Genomic DNA, 20,155 nt, shown 5'->3' on the forward strand with positions numbered 1-20,155 from the left:
GAAATTGAAAGCTTTTAAAAACAAAACATGCTCACATATGTCTATATTTCTGACACATGGAAAACAATCTATGGCTTATGACTGTATATGACTTTATATAATCTTTAGGGTTTTTTTTTCTGAAGAGTCTTGTAATTTCTTTGTACGTAAATTGGTTTGAGAGCAGCACTATGGAGAATGGTTTAGGGATGTTGGTGGACAAGAAGTTCAATGTGACTCAGTAATGTACACTTGCAGGCCAGTAAGCCAATCGTATCCCGGTCTGCATCAAAAACAGGGTGACCAGAATGTCAAGGTGGGAAATTCTGTCCCTCTACTCTTGTGCGACCCCACTTGGGGCTCTGGGGTTCTCAGCACAAGACAAACATGGAGCTGTTGGAGCCAATCCAGAGGAGGGCCACAAAGACTATCAGAGGGCTGGGACACCTCTCCCATGGAGACAAGACAGGCTGATAGAGTTGGGCTTGTTCAGTCTGGAGAAGTGGCTCCAGGGAGACCTTAGAGCAGCCTTCCAGTACCTAAAGGGTCCTAACAGGGCAGCTGGAGAAGGGGCAGTTTACAAGGGTATGGAGTGATAGGACAAGGGGCAAAGGTTCCACCCCAAACCATTCTATGATTCTATGACTTACAACTGCTGCAGTTTAAAAAACCTGAACATTTGTCTTTCAAAATTTTGAGAATATAGTTTATCCTATATATTTGCCTCATGCAGAGCTCCTGTGACCACAAAATTGTCTTTTTGTCAAATGCTGTGTGCACATATTTCATGAAATGGTGTTCAGCTTTGCAGAAACTAGGGCAAGCTCTGTAAATAGAGAATGTCAGGTAATTATTCAAATTCTTTTTTTATGCCACAAAATAACAGATTTGTTCTGGAGTGGATGTTTTTCTGAGATTTCTGTGAAACCTCTAGTAACATTGTTTATCTGTCCTTTCACCCACAGGTACATTTATGTTCCCATGGGAGGATCTCAGTCCAGTCTGCTGGGAATGCTCTTTTCCACAGCCCTTACTTTTGCCTTTGTAAGCTACTGGCATGGAGGACAGAGTTATCTGTGGTACTGGGGTGTGCTTAATTGGCTTGGAGTAATTGTGGAAAGTGGCGTCAAGAGGATACTTTCTATTACATTTATTCAAGATTTGATTGTAAGTTGAAGCTCTGTTTCATGTTCTTGTTTCCTGGTTCTGTGCTCATGTGATGTTCTGGTTATTAGTTTGGTTTAATCTAGATTAAAAGTCATGGGTAACAGAGCACTCCCTTGCCCACCCTCCATCATTTGAGGTAAACCATATAACTAGAATTTTGCAAAGTGTCAGCAGAGCAGACACTGAAATATGCGTGCTTTTAAAAGCTTCCTCTGCAGTCCTAGCGTAAGCAACTGCTTGTCGCGGCGTATATGGCTGAACAGAAGCCAGTTCTAACATTTGTATTCGGATTTCACTCAGGATGGCCTTAAAATATTCATCTTTGCTAAAATTAGGAGTGTATATTTCTAACCATGTGTTTCCTGGACGAATGTGTAACAGCTGCTTGCATCTGGGAACAGGCTTATACTGGGAAATCTTGTGCCACTGAAGAGCCAAGTAAAGAAAATGTTATTTTGCTTTGAAGACCTCTGATATTTTAACTTTATTTATACTTTTGACCTTCCTGCTGTCATTTCTAAATGACAAAATTGTCTTTGACATGCATTTGTATGTAAAAAGGGGTATTTAATTTTGGTCATTTTAGTCTGCAGTACTAGTTTGCTCACTACTAAATCCTAAATCTTACAGTAATTCTAAGAATAAATAATTCCTGTTTCTTGCTTTCTGAGTAGTGAAAAGTGCACAGAGTTTGTACTTCTATATGGTGTGGTGGTGTCTGTCTGCAGCCTGATGAAGTCCTGATGCTGAAGTAATTATGCTTGCTCTCCATCCCTCTCAGTTTTCACTGTTGTGGCATCCCATGTGTGGCAACTGATACAGCTAAGTAATTTGGTAGCCAATAACAGCCAGTGCTACCTTATATCATCCAACTGTCCATCACTGCGAATTCAGTGACGGCATGGCAGCAGCTTTTTTCCTGCCTGGAGAATTAGTTTATCAGATCCGATAATCCTCCCCCTAGGGTGAAACTGAGCTTCACCGTCTGAGTGGCTGCATACATTTGTCTCAGCACTGGAAGACAACATAATTTTTTAGGCATCCGTCCAGTTGTATGAGGAAATGCATGTATAGGGGCTTTTTGTATGTGATGCCACTGTATTAGAAATTTTGAAAAGTACTCTTAAGGAATTAAATGCTTAAATACCATTGGAATTATAAGGAAGTGGCATTATGAAGGTGGGGGGTTATATGTTGGATTAATACCTATCACACAGTTCCAATTATAGTTAACAGATGCTGGCAGTAGAAGGGATTTTTTTTACTACATTACTACATTTACCCTTTTCCTCACCTTTGTTTTCATCCAGTGTTTTTAAAGGGCTATCCAGTGTTTTCCATTTCTGTTTGGAAACGTGGCCATAGACCTTCCTTACACGACAGTTTCACATCTTTCCCTGAAAAAGTTCTGAAGCCAATTCTTTTAATATGAATAATTTTGGAATCTGAAATAGTGTGTTAGGCAGATCTTGCTGCATTTGGTTATGGATGAGCCATGGTTTCCCTGGTGCCTTGAAGGTTTCTCTACAACACCATGAACTATACATGGTCTTTACAAACTACCTCACATTGCTCTCTCCTCACTCTGCTAACAAACTCCCATTTTCTTTGTGAAGGCTGAGACTGGGGACCAGATGAGTAATGGGACGTTGGCCTTTCCTTATCAAGGAGTGGCGTGATGTGGCGTTGTCTAAGTATCATGACTTACATTTCAAATGAACTGCAAATCCCCAAATACCTTGTATAAATTTCCTTTTTTACCCTTGTAATTTAGCTGTTGGAAGCATTCCCATCATCCTATCTTGAGAGGTGTACCCCATTCTGGGGATTGGGTTTTTCACTTCACTTTCATATGTTGACAAGCTGAAATCCTTTGCATTCTTGGTCTTCACTTGCTTGTTGTGTTGGTTCTTTAAGGCTATTTTTGGAAAGAAAAGTTTGGTTTTGTTCCCAGAATAGCAGATGAGTTTCTGAAAAAATAGAAAGGACAGGTCTATGCTTTTTTTAACCCGTTCTATTTATCAAACCTCCTCATATGTTGTTGTTAAACTTTAGATAATTTGTTGGAGCAGGAGGTCTTCAATTAGAAAATATATTAAAAAATAATTGAAGAATAAGGTAAATTTTAATTCTGCTCTGTTTTTAAAATTGAATTGATCACAAAGAATAGCAAGAATAATATTAAAACTGCTTTTTCCTCCACTATATTTTCTCAATTCCCTTGCAATAGAAAGATTTAGAAATCTAAATAAAGCACATTTTAATCTGTCCTTCACCCAATCCTTGTGCTGACTGAGAATATATATAAAAAGAATTGGACCCTATATTTATGCAGATGTTATGGTAGTTTAAATCTCAGCATGCAAAACCTAGTGCAATATGGATAAATAACACTTTTCTAGCAGTCTGACAAGTTTTAAATGTCATCGGAGGCATACTGAACTAAAATGAACAAAGAAGCACGGGCCTTATTTGTGAGAAGTAAAATCAGCATATAAAGAAAATAGTACATTTCCTGACCCCAAAAATCAAAAATTTTCATTTGTACTGGTTGCAAACCAGTGTCTGGCTTCCTGATTTCCACTCTAAAAGATCTGATGCTCCTTCTTATATACTTTTCTGGTTACACTGTGCAGAAATTTCATGTTTCAGTGAGTTGTGTTTTGAGTTATCTATGTATCTTTTTTCTCCCCGGAGATTACTTAGGTATCAGTAAATTGGTGCTGACTTAAGTAATACTGTCTTTTCATTAAAACATTGTATACAAGCCAACAGTAAAAGCTATGAATCATAAGCCAGGGCATATCTGGGAAATGGAGAATTTTCATTGTGTTTTTATCAGTTCTTTTTTCCTTTTTTTCTTTCTTTTACTTTTTCAGCAGATATTTATATCTGTACTGAGCACAGTAATGCTTTGTTTCACTGATGCTGTATTAATTTCTTACAGATAAACAGAAACTTCAGCAGTAACTCATTCAAAATCAATGACAGAATTGGTATTGACTTTTAATAAATATCATGTCAGATTTCTGAAAGAAGATTCTAATGGTGCTCATTCTTCCAGTGATTTAATTTTTTCCTCCTCCTTTTCCTTAAGGAAAAAAAGATATAGATCTATACAATAAATTAGATTTTGGTATAAAAATAGATTTTGAATTATTTAAACCTTAGAGTAGCTGACATCTTTAAACAAATGGATTTTAAAAATAGAAATATTAGGAAATAACCCAAAAGAAGATGTAGCGGATGTGGTGAGGTTGGCAGATTGTTAAAATTAATGTTCTAATCTCAATTGAAACAGCAATATTTTTCATCTTGGTTCTTTTGTAAGGTGAAAACATGTCATTCAGTCTAGGAAGAATTTTTTTAACTGAAACATAAAGATCTCTCTTTTTAAAATCAATGCATTTCAAGTTTAAGATGTTATTTCTTACTTTAGTAAGAAAATAAACACACCATAAACAATTCAGTTTGAGAAACCAACTAATTTTAAGCATGACTTATTTGAAAATAATTTGCATGATCCGTGTGTTTGGGGTTCTTAAAGTATAAAATACTTTGATTTCTACATTTTCATGTATGGCTGCAAATTAAGTTCATTCTGGTACAGTGTAGTTGCCTTCCCAACTCCCTTTGCAAAAGGGGAAATATTTTGTATGATGTCCATAGTTTTCATTAAGGGGTTAGATTTGGTTTTTCCCAGGAGAATGAACTCCAAATGTTTATAGTTAAAATATCACTGTTCTTTTTGGTACCAGAGGTGTGGTCAGTGGCAATTGGCATTCTCATCTTTGCAGACAATAGAATTGTAGACATCTTTCAAAAAGTCAGGTGTGCTGAGGGGTGTTTTTTGCCCATTTTTTTCCCTCTTCCTTTTTTTGGCCCTGTTTATTGTACTAGATCTGTTAAAATTGGTACAGTTATTCATAAGCTCTGAATTATGCAGTGACCCTGCAGACAGCTGGTGTGGAGCATGGAAAGGTACTTGAGTGATGAGCCTGACCTCTGGGCTGTGATTCAACAGGGAGTTGCGGTGATCTAAGAACTCGCTGCTATTGAATGGGGAGAGGACTTGCCACTTCTTCCTCTGCTGGTGTTCTTGCTGGAATCTGCTGAGCTGACCTAGCTCTTTAGCCCAGCAGAAGGGATTACTACTTCTAGTTACTTCACTGCTGGGTGATTTGCCTCATGGAGAGGAATCTCGAAAGCAGCTAAAGCAGTCCAGAGACACAAGCCAATGAAAGGAAGTGGAAGAGGAGGAGCTTGGTTATTTTGAACCTCCCCCTTGCAAACGTACCCAAGCAGCATGAGGGTGGTATGCTGAACCTCCCTCCTTAAAGTCAGTGGGACAAAGAAACCAATTGATTTCTGCTGCAGTAATTGCTCGGCCCTATGTTAAGACCAAAATTCAGCCTAGCCAAAGGAGATTCCTGTGAATTTCACAAGCAAGTCCTACATCAAAAAAATGTTTAATTGTCTCCTTTAATGAGAGTTTCTTTTTGCAAATAGAAGTCATTTCAACCTGCTGAGAGATAACTGTAAAGCTTCGCTTCTGCAGCTGAGGCAAGATCTGACCAAACATGAGGAACTTGTTCAAGTGCAGTGTATTGTCTGACTACCTTGCAAGATTAGATCTTTAATAAGATGTCTGTAATAAATAAAGACCCTTCTCAGCTGTTCTTCAGCACATACTAGGCTTTGATTTTGTTTTGTTTCATTTGGTGGAAAGAGTATTTATATCACTGGTTTACTGTTTTCAAGCCCGTGTGGCCTTTTTTACTAATAGTTTTCTGTAATTCATAAATGTTTTTATTGCAACATGGTGATTCAATTAAGTGGCTAGCATTTGCAATGATACTTTCTTAATAAGCTTTTTACGTGCTTTCTGTAGCTTGCATCACTCGCTGAGTCTGTAAGAATGTGAGGTGGAGTAGCTGAACAAAGTCCCTTAATCAGACTGTTTTTCTCTAGTGCAGAATTGGGTTTTGAGATATAAGTCATCACTCATATCATCAACACCCAGACCAATGGATGGGGCTTGCCCCCACCCCCTATCCCCACCCTCATCCCAACCTTGAGATCAACCATATCATTACTCTAACCAGCAATCTTTACTATCCACAGTAGATGCACTCTGATTCAAAATTAATGGAAACTCCTTTCCCTAGATGTGGGAGTTAGCCAGGACAGACTTAGTAACAGCTGATCTTTGTGTATGGTACCCTAGAAGCAGCAAGCTGTGTTGTCGAGGTGCTGTTCTGTACTGAACTGCTGGATGACCATCGAAGGTGAAAATTCTGGCTTTTAGCTTTACCAACAATGGTTCTTAGGTAATTCTTGCCACATTTCTGCTTTTCCTTGATTTTTTTTCTCTTTTCCACCCTCTTGTTGCACAGGTTCAGTTGTCTTCATGGAAGTAGATCTCAAAACATTGATAGCCCTGCTAAAAATGCATACACATCCACCCATACTTGCTCTCTGACTCTATCTTCCTTTACTGAGGGAACTTCTCACCTCAGACTCAGTAACAAAGACTGAAAATCTAGTAGGTGGTGTTTTGTGTGAGGGACAAGCATATGCAATATGTTAGATGCTTTTATATGGTGAATGACAAAAATGGCTGCAGTAAGACTTTAGAGATAACATTCTGTCATTTCTTACCTGTTGAACACAAGCATCCCTTTTTTGTCAAATCTGGGAAAGAAATATTTTTGATGCTGACAGTGGAGAACCTGTTGTGATTTTCCAGCTGACTTTAACCAGATGATTGCTGCTCTGCTTCAGACCACAATGTCATCTGGGAAACCTCTTGCTCAGTTGTCATAACAAAAATAATGTTTTTCCCAACTACCAGCATTATTCCTCTTCTGTTTTGGAGACATCAGGCAATTTTCTGGTGCTCGGGTCATAATGCAGTTTGAAAAGTAAGTGAATCATGGTATGGGGTAAAACCAAGGCAATGACACTTGTTACGTGTGTCTTTGCTACTGTCACCTCAAAAATTAGTCCAGACAGTACCTGTCAGCAGTTATGGAAATACAAGTTGACGTACTGAGGTGTGGTCGCAGTCTTGTCTTTCCACTGTGCTTTGAGGTACAGAAGCTTTGCGTGGGGAAAGCAAGGTCTGTGTTTGCTGAGGTTGTTTATCAGATGTCTCCATGGGGATTATTACTGTGTATTATTTATTTGTGCACATTTTCATAGTGGCAGTGTGGGTGGGCCATAAGGGCAGGAGCAAAATGCAGCGCTAACAGTTGATGACCTTAGATCCTTTCCCAATTTGATTACAACTTAGCAGGTAAAAACATTAAAATGTTCATGAGGGAACTGAGAGAACCAGAATGAGCAGAATGGGAACTGGAAGAACAAACAGAGGGTGTCAAGGATCTGGACGCAGAGGAGAGTGCATGGCTCTCTTGACCTGTTCCTCCTTCATGAGACCGGAGATGACGTTTGCAGGAGTAGGTACGCTGCCATTCCCTGGTTACATTCCCTGCTTTAACCGTAAGACAGAGAAGAGGCTGGTGCGTCTCAGTGCTGTTCATTTCGCACTTTTCACAAGCTGCCACTTAAAAAAAAATATATGTTTGGGCAGGTTCTTCGAGGGTGAAGAGTAAGTGTAGGAGCAAGTACAGAAATTTACTTCTGTGTATGTCAAACTTTCACACATGCATCTGCAAGTGTAGCGCATACATACGCGCTGGTAGGAGGCTTTCTTCAAACAGAAGGGCGGGTTGGCTGTTTGCTGAGAGATGCTATAAATGTAGAGCTTTTTGAAAATCTAAAAATTAACTGGTGCTAGTGCAAGACAGCGTTTTGTTGAGTGAATGTTTAGTAAGACATCAATAGAGAAGATGAGTATCTTCTCAAATACTATATATAGCATTTATTCCTAAATTCAGAAACAAGTTCTATTTGTGAATATAGATCTTAACTGACAGCTGCTTGATTTTAATTGTGTGGTCCTCTTTTTATAGGAGTGATGTAGGGAATTACAGGTCATTTGCATCATCCTGTCTCGGAAGAACGTTGTCAGTTCCCGCCTTCATGTGTGAACCTTCCAGGAGCTAATTTTTACCTTTGCTTTGGAAGAAAAGTGTATAGGTTGAAAAGAAACAGGAGATGACCTCAGGCCCCGGTTCAACTAGGGGAGGAGGGATCAACTGCAGGCAAAATAAAATGCCAGAAAAATAAAGCAAAGTAAAGGAGACTGGTTCTGGGTTAGAGCTAGATGAAGAATGGAGCAAATAGGAATGATTGCCATGATTACTGAAGGGTACAGTGGATGTAATGGGAAATTAAATTTATTCTTCCATTTGGTGTGGCAGTTGCATTACTAGGGCTTATCCATTAACATTCTTGTTTCTGCTTGCAGGCCTGTTCCTTATCTTGTTACTGTTACATCTTTGGAGATTACACAACTTCTTTTGGGTTATTTCATAAATGGGTATTTTGCATGTGTCTTCAACCAGAATTATTTTTTTTTCTTTCTTTTCTGTGGTACAGCTTCTGCACTTATCTTAGTCAACATCTGTCCCTTGGCTTCAGAGTGCAGGAGTAGGTATTGTATTGACATATTAGCTTGAAATCAGCTTCCTTTCCCTTGCTCCTGCTGCTTTTCAGGCCTAACTTTTACCAACGTTAATGAGCACATGTAGTCCCTCGCTTTGTTTCTGCAGTCTCTCAACCAGTCACTATCATCCATTGACAATGTGTATTGACATTTTTAGTAGTTGCCTCACTGCTTGGACCCAACCTATCTTCATTTCTACTGCTCATTTTAAAAATTAAATAAATTGACATTCGGTTTGGCAGAGCTTTGTCACAATTCTCAGCCTTTCCTCCGTCCCATCTGCTCCCCCAGCTGCTCAGTCACACCCTGCCCTCCGTTTTCAGTGTGCCTAGCTGCAGATAGATAAAATAGCCGGTAACTGCTAGTCAGGATGTGTCGCTTCCCTTCCCACTGCCCCATCTGCTCCTCGCTCTCTTTCAGCTTCTCACTTGTCCCATTATTTTTGGCAAATGGCTGCATTGCGGACGACCCAGTTTTAAGGGATACGTTTAGGTGTTCACTGATGTCATGGATGGGCTGATTACTGGGGTTCAGGACTAGGCATTGAAGAGTTGGCCTGTCACTTCTCTAAGAACATGTTCTAAAAGAAAGCACTTAAAAGCATTTTTAAGATTGAATGGGTGGTCTCTCTTGCTCCTGTAGAGAAGTAAATAAATTTGAGCCTTATTCTTTAGTTGTGATGCAATGGGGGGTGAAACTGAAAGTTCAGATCCTTGAATTGCACTGGTAAAAGGAACCTTAGGTTGTGATTTGAGATACCTTTTTTTTTTTTTAACAAGCATTTTCCCAACATGCATAATGTGGCACCACCTGTGCCTCACCTGTACTGCAGCACCTTTACCCACAAACCTTTTACCTATTCAACCTTTTCCCCGCAATATCCTTGCAAACCTGATGTAACAGACCTTTGCAAAGAATATTTCAGGTCTTGTGACAGAAAGATGATTCAGGGTGGTATTAGCTTTTAAGCATTGCTTCTTTAGTAAAAGGCTTCAGGGAATTGAAAGGATGGAGGGAGCTAACCATGGGAAGCACACTTACCCCCCTCTCACACTAGGAGAGACAGTGAAAGATAATGCAGGACTAGTTGTTACATTCATGGTAAATTGCTTGATTTCTTCAACACAAATTGTGCAATTTGTATATCTTATTTTAAAAGTATTATGGATGAGTTGGCTGATAGGCTTAAGTGGGAGAGGTGGAAATCTGTGGAACAGATAGTAATTAAATATCAGTTAAAAAAAAAACAACTCTTCTAAAAATTATACTAGATTATTTTGACCCTTTAAAAACCAAAGGCAGATGAAAATAGAGTAATGTAATCTGTAGTGTTGCAGTTTGTAGTATCAAGCACATGTTTCATGTCACTCTGGCCATAGTATCTGACAGTCTTATTCCACAGTGCATATGTTCCCACAAGAAATATTCAACTGCTTCTCCAATTTCACTATGTGTTCTTATTTTACCATGTGCTTGGTTTATCGAGTCTCTGGAAGAGTAGTTAAAAAAATAAATGTTGTCAATCTCTTTTACTCCATGAAGATGGATGTTTATTGAAATTGCAGCAAATTTAATTCTCTTACATGGAGGACTTTAAAGTATTTTTTGTATGAGCAAGCTTGATAACATCACTGACTTTATGTAAAAGTTTTCTTTAATCTGTCCCAGAGCAGCTATATGGAGGAGATGCATTGCAGTGTAGCACACGTAGATATTTTCTCTCTTCTGAGCAAGAACTTGCCAGCTAATGTCTTCTGGGGGAGGCTTCTTAGCACATGTCACCCCATCATAAGGCTGGGTCTGCAGCATGGTGGAAAACATGCACCACAGTTCCTGAGCCCTCCCTAAAAAGTGTGATGCATGTGATGTGCTCCCAAAATGAGCTACTGGAAATGTATTCAGCACCCTTCTGAATAATGAGCATTTGAGACATGCCGAATCACCATGGTGCCACCACTGTTGCTAGAAAAAATTCAAGAGTGGTTGCTGTAGGATGATGTGGGATTGGGTCCCTGATAAAGTGCTAGGGAATGTAGTTCTGTAAAAGAAGACTTCAGCCTGATATTTTTGTATAAGACTGCCTATTTTGACTGCTGTACAAAATTCAGTCTTGGGTGTCTCCTCAACTTCCACATGGCAGGTGGATGACTTATTCTGGTCAGTATTCTCCAAAGTGTTATCTCTATTTTTTTTGCTAGCTAGGAGAAGTGCGTGCTTTTAGGAAAAACACTCTGGACCCTCAATTTCATCTCTCCGTGCCATTCAGTACTATTGTTGTACACAGTCCTGTAAATCAGTGCAAATGCAAGTTTGTTGTTGGTTAGCTTTAACTTACCTTAGAGAGAAGTTCTTTTAAATGATGCTGTGCTGTCTGAACCGGCTTCTTTCATGTTTTTGTTTCTCACTGACTGTGGTGTAATTGCCTTGCAGAGCAAATTAAAAGAGTATTTTCTCTCATGTCCTCTCTGACTTCAAAATTCCACCACGTCCTTTAACTTGACTCTTAATTCTAATCTAAATGATCTATTCTGGTGTGTGTTGTCCTTCATGTGATATCTTTCTCAACAAACAATCATAAAACAAGCTTTCTATTTCTGGCTTGGTTTTCACTTAGAGACAAAACGTGCCATGCATGTGTAACTGGAAATTGTTTTAAGAATGGAAATGTTTGGAGCATGCAAATCTTTTTCATGGCTGTCTTCTTCCACCCCTCTCAATTACATACATAGATTTGCTTTTCAAGGTACCCCACTGCATGATAATATTGTTTATTTTTGTAACATGACTGAGACAGCCCAGTTGAGAGATGTTTGATAGTAGACCCAACGGCAGGCAGAGAGTTTTTTCCCAACAATGGCTGAGGCCGATCTTAATTTATAGCAGGAGTTGGATTGGAATCATAACCCAAACCCCATTCAGTTCCAGGAAAGGTGTCCTTAGCCAGCCTTTAAGTAACCTCCTTTGCCATGCTACACACCTTTGAACTGTGCATCTTCACCATATGTCATATTTTTTGTGTGGTTTAAATGCTACAATTCATTAATTTCACAGTGTGGGGGCAGTGGCGATTACTAAAAGTACAATGAAGTGTTGATGTGAGATCACAAGTAAAATGAGGGATGGAGAAAGGATGTGAATGTAAGGGTTTTGGCCAGGCAGCCATGGTTTTTGTCATTGTAACTCCTGGTGCTCGTTTTCCACCTAATCTTGCTGTATTTTCAACAGGAAAAGAGGGGAAAGAAAGAAAATGGAGTAAACCCTAGGAAAACACCTCAAATTCATAGCAGCTGCTTATATTGTTGCAATGGAATGGATTGTTAAGTGTGTTCAGTAGCATAATGAAGAGTTGTGGGTCTGGAGGTTTTTTCATATTTTCTGCTTTGATGAAAACAACTTGCTGTATATTCAGAAATATCTGCGTGCTGGTAGATATTTAAATCACAAATGTTATTAGGGATTATCTAGACCAGCCTCCTTCCTTTTTCATGGTAAATTAATGCTTCCAGCGTATTAATTTGAGCACAATAGCTGCTCAGGTACTTTCATATTTAGCTCTTTCTAGGCGACATGAGAAGTTTAAAGAACATTTTCTTTTTTTACCTTCATTGCAGCTGGGTAAAAGCTACATTGACATCAAAGACGCTCAGGAAAACGTTGTACAGCTTTTTGGATCAATGCCTAGCAGAGTTAATGGAAATTAGTTACAGTAAAACCCAGAAAGGGTTCAGTGTTTGTCTAAACTGTTTCTGTCTTAAACTGCTCTCTTGTAACTCCCTTATAAATGACCAAAGGCTTTTATGGTCTGTACTGCAGTTAACTTGTATTGTTTAGCATACAGCACTTTTGTAGAGGGTGATCTATTATATGTGACAGGTTTGTTTACTGTTTTAGCAATTACGATAGTTTTTTTAAAGAAGTGGCTGAGATTTTTCGCTATTCATTTTGTTTGCCTTGGTTGTACTGATTTGGGCTGTAAAGCATGCAGACCTCACAAACTTACCAGCTTTAATCAGTGCCTGGGTGGAAAACGCAGTCCAGCACCAGCTGTCTGATGCGTTGTCCATCTCAAACTCTTTCTACAGCTTTACCTGAAGATACTTTTTCTTTTCCCCCTTTCCTAATTAAAAATGTTTCTCTGTAGACTTGATGAATAAGTTTGATAGACAAAGGGAGAGAGAAAGGTAGAGCTGATGATAGATTATGCTCCTTATATAAGCTACAGTTCAATCAGACTTAATTAGCGTAGTGTAAGAAGAAGGTAAGTTTGGCAACTCATTACAAAAGTTCAAACTAGCACAATCATTACTGCTCCTCATTTAGGCTTGGTTGTTAACATGAATTTAATAGCAAGATTTCAAACCTTTTCCCTGCATACACATAACACATTCTGAAGAGGCGTGCGTTCCTCATCTACAGGACCAAGCGTTCATACTGTGCATTTCAGGAGACAAACAAGATGTCCTCTACCTGTGCGTGAACTGAAGAGCGTCTTGAAACTCCTCGGGCAGCTTCAGAGATACAAATTAGTAGAAGGGGAAGGAGTTGTTTCACTGAGTACCTGTCAGTGTCTGTGAATGTTTCTATAATCACCTTATGTTCTCTACACTTCGTCTATGATGCTCTAGTTTTCATCCAGGATTTTCAGAGAAAAACCTCAGTCTCTGTTTCCATCTATGAGTGTTTTTCATAGTGTCATGTGGAAAATTGACTGTTGCTGTACTGCACATACTTTTCCTTGAAGATTATCTATCCCCGTTTTTATGCTGACTCAGACTGACTCATACAGTAGATCTAGTTCTGACTGGGGCTAACATTCAATTTACCAGAGATCTCCTTTGCAGTAATGTTTTTAAATTGTATTTTTATTCTTGCAACTCTCATTTATTTGAAGATTTGTCACTTTATAATCTAGTGGCTGCAACATTTGTTTTGATGCTTACAAAGCTAGCAATTTAATTGTCTAGGAATGTATTTTTAGGTCTATTTTGAGCATTTTTTTATGAATTCTGGTCTGGCTAGAGCTATTGAAGATTAATTACTGCTTTTTTTTTTTTGATGCTGCAGTTACAAGACTTTGTTTTCTATGACATCAATGCCTATGATGTGAAGGCTGAGCAGCTCCTGATATTTTCCTTAGTTCCCATGCCCTGCCAAATGCTCATCACTTCACACAAAACATTCAGTCTTTTGCAGATGCAGGCACTATGTAGAGAGGCTTTCAGCCTGGGGCCATGATGAACACACTATTTTTCCTTACGCAGTCATGAGACATCATTTCCTTGTGATATGCTATAATGCTCTTAAAAAATCTGTGCTGAGTATTGGATGGAGCTAAAATTTTCTCATCCTTCTTTCACTGTCTTCTTGCAGGGTCTGTGCTGCACTCACACCTCAGATAATAATGCAAAATACGATTCAGAAAAATGTAAACTAGTATATGACAGAGAAAGACCTCCTTTATTTGTATCATTAGTGCAACAGTACCAAAACCTTTGCAATAGATTTGCACTTCTCAAACGTGAGCAGTAATATTTGCACTGAAAAAAAATTGGTATTGCACGTGTTTAATTAAATTTTAATATGAAGTATCTGTTTATTAAAACAATAACCAGTTTTGATCTGACACTAACATCTTTCAGTGAAGCCTTATTAATCAGTCAGAGCAGTAATGACTTCTGAAGTTGTTTGATGCTGTTTATTTTGCACCAAGTGCTTTACTCTACATTGGAACCTGTTAGATAATATTATCCACCTCAGCAGTGTGTTGCTACTTTTTATGTCCCTCAGCAAAATTTCATCAAGGAGTATGCTAATAAGTAAAAATTAAGTCATAGAATGTATAGAACTGTGTCCAGCTCTGGGCTTCCCACTAGAAGATAGACATGAATATGCTGGAGTGCCACCAGGAGAAGAGAAGGCTCAGGGGTTCTTTAATCCATGTGTAAAAATACCTAATTGTAGGGGGGTAAGAAGACAAAACCAGACTCTTTTTGGTGGTATTTAGTGACAGGATAAAAGACAACAAATACAAAGTGTAATACAAGAAATTCTATTTAAATGTAAGAAAATATTTTCCTACTCTGAGGGTAGTCAAATACCAGCACAGGTTGCCTAGTGAGGTTGGTACAGTATCCATTGTTGGACACTCACAACCCAACTGGACACAGTCCTTATCAGCCTGCTCTACCTGACTCTATTCTGACCTTTCTAGGTAACCTCCACTGGGCCCTTACTACCTCAACTATGATTCAACACTTTTTTCATCATAAAGTCTTACCCAAACTTAAATGGCATTTGTGGGAGTCCTGCTAGATATTTCAAAAGCTTTGGGATCTGTTCCATAAGGATTTGCATTTCTGCATGAAACTTGTTTATCATTAACTACAAAGTCTTTCTCTAATGTTGCTTGAAAACTTGTAGGGGTTGTTAACTTCATCTGCACCTTTTGCTTTGCCCCTCAGGAGCGCAGCTTCTCACCAAGAATTCGTCGTCGACTTCATGCTGTCCTAGCATCTGTTAGCACTTCAATGTTGATTCTATCAAATCTAATATTTCTTGGAGGAAATCATGTTGGAAAAATCTACTGGAACAGGATCTTTATGGAAGGCAAGTTTATTTTTATTTGCTTTCTAGATAACAGAACTTTCCAAATATTATCTTGGGTGGGCTGAGCCAGGGTCTTTTGGTGCACTAACGGAGAGTAACTTTTTTCTGTTCCTGTTCAAAAGTTTGTCTGACAAAATCTCAATACCTATGTAGGCTGTGTGTCTACATAGAAACAATGCCTTTCTCCCAGCAAATCTAGAAAGAGAATCGTCAGGATTCTTTGTCGGTGAAATCAGTGAAGATCAAATAATAAACGTGACAAGTTAGCCAGGTTGGACTTTTTTCTTTCTGCTCTGTATTTCATATACACCAGTAAGAAATGGCATACTAAAGCCAGCCCCATAGATTCTGTGGAAGGCTAGTGGTTGAAATCTGCATAATAAAGCATAATTGAGCAATTAAGGGTTGATTTATAGTGGACCAGTAGGCAGGATAGGGATCTTCTGACTATTAAGAAACAAGGTTTGAGGACAGGGGAAGTTGGGTGACAGTATCAGACTGTGGTGTTGCTGAATAAGCCGAGTGTAGCGTTGTGCTGTGAGCTGACTCAGGGGACAAATCCAGCTTTATTTTTTTTGCCAGAGCTCAATGTAAGTGACACTAAGTTTTCTTCTTAGGTTCTTATTGCTGCCAGAACACCACATTGTGAAACAAAGGTCTTGTAGAGGAGTATTTCTTTCTCATGAGGGACGTACTAATAGGCTTCTGTGCCTAGAAGCACTCTCCTACAAAGACAACCACTGTCCAGCGTGCCTTCACGCGGTGTTTTCTCCTCATGTTCCTTGCAATGGATTAGAGGTCAGCTCTGGAGTTTCAAGGTCCTGCGTAAGCATCCCAGAACAACAAAACTATTAATGAGTAAACTACGTGCATAAACTGAACAACTTGTCATCTGAGCTCAGGCAAAAAAGCATTCAAACAGCCCTAAGAAAGGTATGGTTCAAGCATAGAATATAGTGAAGCAGGGAAGGTGGGGTGCAGGGGTGCAATGCTTGCTTACGTTAGGTTTTCACTCTTAAAAAAAACCCCAAATATTTTATGTTTTTCTTAGGCTTCATTTTCTCTTCAACTGTTTCCTCCCAGTTAGTTGGCTAATAGTTTCAGTAGAAAATAGCTGAGAAATTGTTTACTTCCAAGGTTAGGCATCACTTGCCTATTAAAAAACCAAAAGAGCACCGATGAAATTATCCATATCAGGTTTATAGCTGCATGCAGGTTATTTTCTTAATGCGATATGTATATTATACATGGAGAAAGTAAACCTTCCTCTTCAGAAGAGGTAGCAGTTGGCTGAATACCGGGGTTTGCATCTGACGAAGGAAAATGTTTTAGCAAGTTGAAATGAATTTCTAGTATTTAATGAAATTAAGTTATTGATTGCTTTTCTAGGTTTGGTTTGATGCAGGTTTTTTTAATAGTTCTTTGGTCTATTGCTCTGCATATAACTTGAGTACGTACAGTTACTTCAGTATTAAGTACCAGGTGTCTAAGATAGGAATAGCAAATTAGTTTAGTCATTTGTGACTTTCTTTCCATGATGTTATTCAAATTAACTCTATTTTTAGAATGTAAAAGCTTTTGCTTAGGGCAGCTCGTGCTCTACTAGTAGAAATCTCAGTGTTAGAATTTATATGCCTGTATCCTTGGATCACACAGATGATTCTGAGCATATTTTATTTCTGCATTATGGTTCTGACAACTCACGTGTACAAACCGAAACATCCACTGACACTTTATTTCATCAACACTCCTGAGCTCCATTGTGGTTCTCCTCCTGTGGAACAAATGCTGAGCATTGAAGGCCAGTCACATCCAGAAGGACTATTCAGAACTAGGGTCTTCAATGTAAAGTAAACCTCAGTGCTTGGTAGGTAGGAGATGTAACAAAAATCTGCATGCATATTTGGAGAGTGCAACACAAGAAGATTTGTGTCTAGCCTGCACTGTTCTGGTGAATCCAGTTCATCAATATATTCAGACCAAACTAAACATTACAATATATACTCTTCGGTCATTCCTTTGTCAGCCCCAGGGCAGATGAGATAGTCTAGCTGCTTATCATCAAATTTTTGTTATTACCTCTATAAAAAGTTAAATGGGGATATGCTTGATTTGTTTGAAGTAAGGGTGGTAGTACTGTGTGAGTGTTTTGTTGGGCAGGATGGTGTTTGTTTGGGGATTTTATTTTTTCACTTTTTTATGGTATGATGCAAGCAATATAAAGTTCTCATACGTTAAGATTTTCTCTTTTGCACTATGATTTTGCAGAGCTTTGATTAGAACAGATGTTGACCCCTCATCATTGTCTTGTGAAGAGTAGTCAAGAAATCTGGCGAGGGACCCCCAAGCCTCTTCTCTGTATAATATCCAGATCTGTGTCCTTTCACTTGGTAAAGAAAGCAATGTTCTACTGTCCTGTACATTACTAAGCTCTGCTATATAGGTATCTAGATACTTTGAGTCAATAATTGTTAGCTTTGAGTCAAAGAGAGAGAAGGTGCTCATTGAATTTCAAGTTAAAATGTTAAAAATCATATTCTTGTATTCTTGCTCTATTTAAAACCTTTTTGATATGTTTGAAATGCCTCTTAGTTTAGGAAACTTAAGCAGGTTTTTGCACCAGTCTAAAACCAAACCTAGAGAGTAGACATTTACATTTGGAGGGCATTTCTAGATTCACAACGACCTGGGCAGCAGGACTTGAGATTGGTTGGGTGGGGTGGCAGAGGGCCCTGCAGCAATAGTATGATTTAAATCCCTCCGAGGTAAGGAAGAGAGCGCTGTGGAAAGCAAGCTGTCCACCTGCAGATCAGCTGCAAAGAGTAGTCAGGTCCTTTCCTTTGTTCAAATCCCACAGAATTCTGTGTACAACGATTTGTATGTCTATGTGCAGGAAGAAAATAGAATAAATGTACATTTCACTATTGGTAAATATAATTGGCATTTGTAGATTGCTAACAAAATTAGTCAGGAACACATATGCTAAACTCAACCAATAAAATGCATCTCAGAGCAGAAGACATATCCTCAGGTTTAGGTGCAGCTTTAGGTGTTGAGCATGGCATTTTTGGGTCTGGCAAGTAAATGAAGCTCAGAATGCCAGTATTTTAAAGCCCTAAATGCCTAGCACATAGCACTTTGCAGTCAGAAATGGAGTTCTATTGTATAATATATGAAGACAGTGCGTGGAGAGCAGCTTCCCATTAGCATGTGTGTGACAGTAATGCAAATTTAAAATTGCTAACTCTTAAAAGAAAGCTTTACTGCAGCTGAAGGCGTATAAAATGCACTTCTAGCTTTGCTCTTTGCTTACTGTAGAGATTCTGCTGTTCTTTTGCAAAGACTTTTCTATCAAAAAGCTATACAGTTGTCAGAGTGGGGGGAAGAGGACACAGGTATGAAAGCAGTTCAACCCCAGGACATCATAGTGCAAGGAGGACTGTGCAAGTGAGCTACCTTTGTTATCAGAGCTTTGTGGATTGCTTTCTAAGAATAGGATTTAGATGAGATTTTCTCATATGTGGAAAGTTTTGGATGCTGCAGTGCCCCTTGCTGTGCCATAGTTATCCACTCTCTTTGCAGAATTCTTGCTTGACTGATATTTGAACTGGTTTGCAGTGCCTTGGCAGTGCTTTCCACAGCTCCCATACCACTGACAGAGAGAGCTGATACTGGAGCATGCCAGGTAGTAGTATTTTTTAGCAGTTGCATTCCTATTGTGAAATATAAATTAAATTGATCTGGCTATAAAATGAATTTCTGTGCATCATTAAAACCACTATTTCCAAAATTTATGAGAGCAGGGTTGTGTATGTGTCTTATATGTATGAGTATTTGTTCTTACAGTTTCTCAAACTGTTCAGACCAGCTTTAGTGATTGTTTCTAAAACTTAACTTGGCCCCATAAGTTATTTATGAAGAAAAAAAGTTCCTGCAGCAAGCATTTGCTTTGACTTTTTTTTAGTAAGGCTTTTTTTCATATGAGACAGTGTCACTCTAACAAGAAATCAGGAGAAACCTCTTCTATGTAACAAACTGGTTATAATCCCGTATTCAGAAAAATTAACACTTCCCTTCAAAATGAGAGGCTTCAATAAGGGTGGGTTCTCTTTGGAAGGGCTCCCTCCTGGGGCCAGTGTTACACAGGGATAGGAGACTGAATTCCCTTAGCAGGCATGGCCAAAGGCATTGAACTGGGAGGGGACACAGTATATTGAGTGATAAAAGTCTAAAATGCTTCCTGCTCTTTGGTTTCTGAGGAGCAGAGCCCGTAGCAATGAGGGAAGTGCACAGTGCATTTTCCTCTAAATAGCTGAAAATCAGGCAGCCATCATTTCACCTAATTATAACCCAGTACTTTATCCAATTTACCTTGCTAGGAGTGCTTCTCTCAAGGGCAGTTCATCCCACATACATCTAGCTTAGCATGGGATGAGGTGTATTGGTACTCTTCACTGAGTTCAGAGGCATTTTGTATGGGCTGGTTTAGATTTGACCTCCAACCTTTGAGAAGGTGTTCTTCAGCAGGTGAATTTCACCCTCGGTCAGAAGTGATTTAGCACAGGAGTGCAGAACAGCTGGCTGGGCAGAAGTCCTGCGATGAAGGGTGTCTGACTGTTCTTCCAGATTTCAAACTTCATGCATCAGCAGCATTGTACCACTGAGAACAAAAAACAGACCTTAGCTGAGGTGCACTGACAGCAATGTAAAATGTATAAAGTAACCTCAGTGATGTTCTGAAGGTTAAAATGTGACTGGGTTTCGTTACTGCAGTTGTAAAAAATTAATAATCACCTGACAATTAGGGGGAAGAAAATACAGCAATATGAT

At 38.9% G+C, this 20,155-nt stretch overlaps 1 protein-coding gene across 1 annotated transcript in view; it reads left to right on the plus strand.

Annotated features, from left to right (window-relative positions):
- HHAT (hedgehog acyltransferase) overlaps window positions 1-20,155 on the plus strand; it is a gene marked incomplete at both ends in the record, with an annotated part of 151,320 nt that overhangs the window by 73,364 nt on the left and 57,801 nt on the right. The window contains 2 exons of the mRNA XM_084261094.1: window positions 945-1,146; window positions 15,181-15,325. Coding sequence (XP_084117220.1) covers window positions 945-1,146; window positions 15,181-15,325 — 347 coding nt within the window. The remainder of the gene's footprint in view (window positions 1-944; window positions 1,147-15,180; window positions 15,326-20,155) is intronic.

Source organism: Gallinula chloropus, assembly GCF_964237585.1.
Source record: "Gallinula chloropus genome assembly, chromosome: 3".
Lineage (NCBI taxonomy): Eukaryota > Metazoa > Chordata > Aves > Gruiformes > Rallidae > Gallinula > Gallinula chloropus.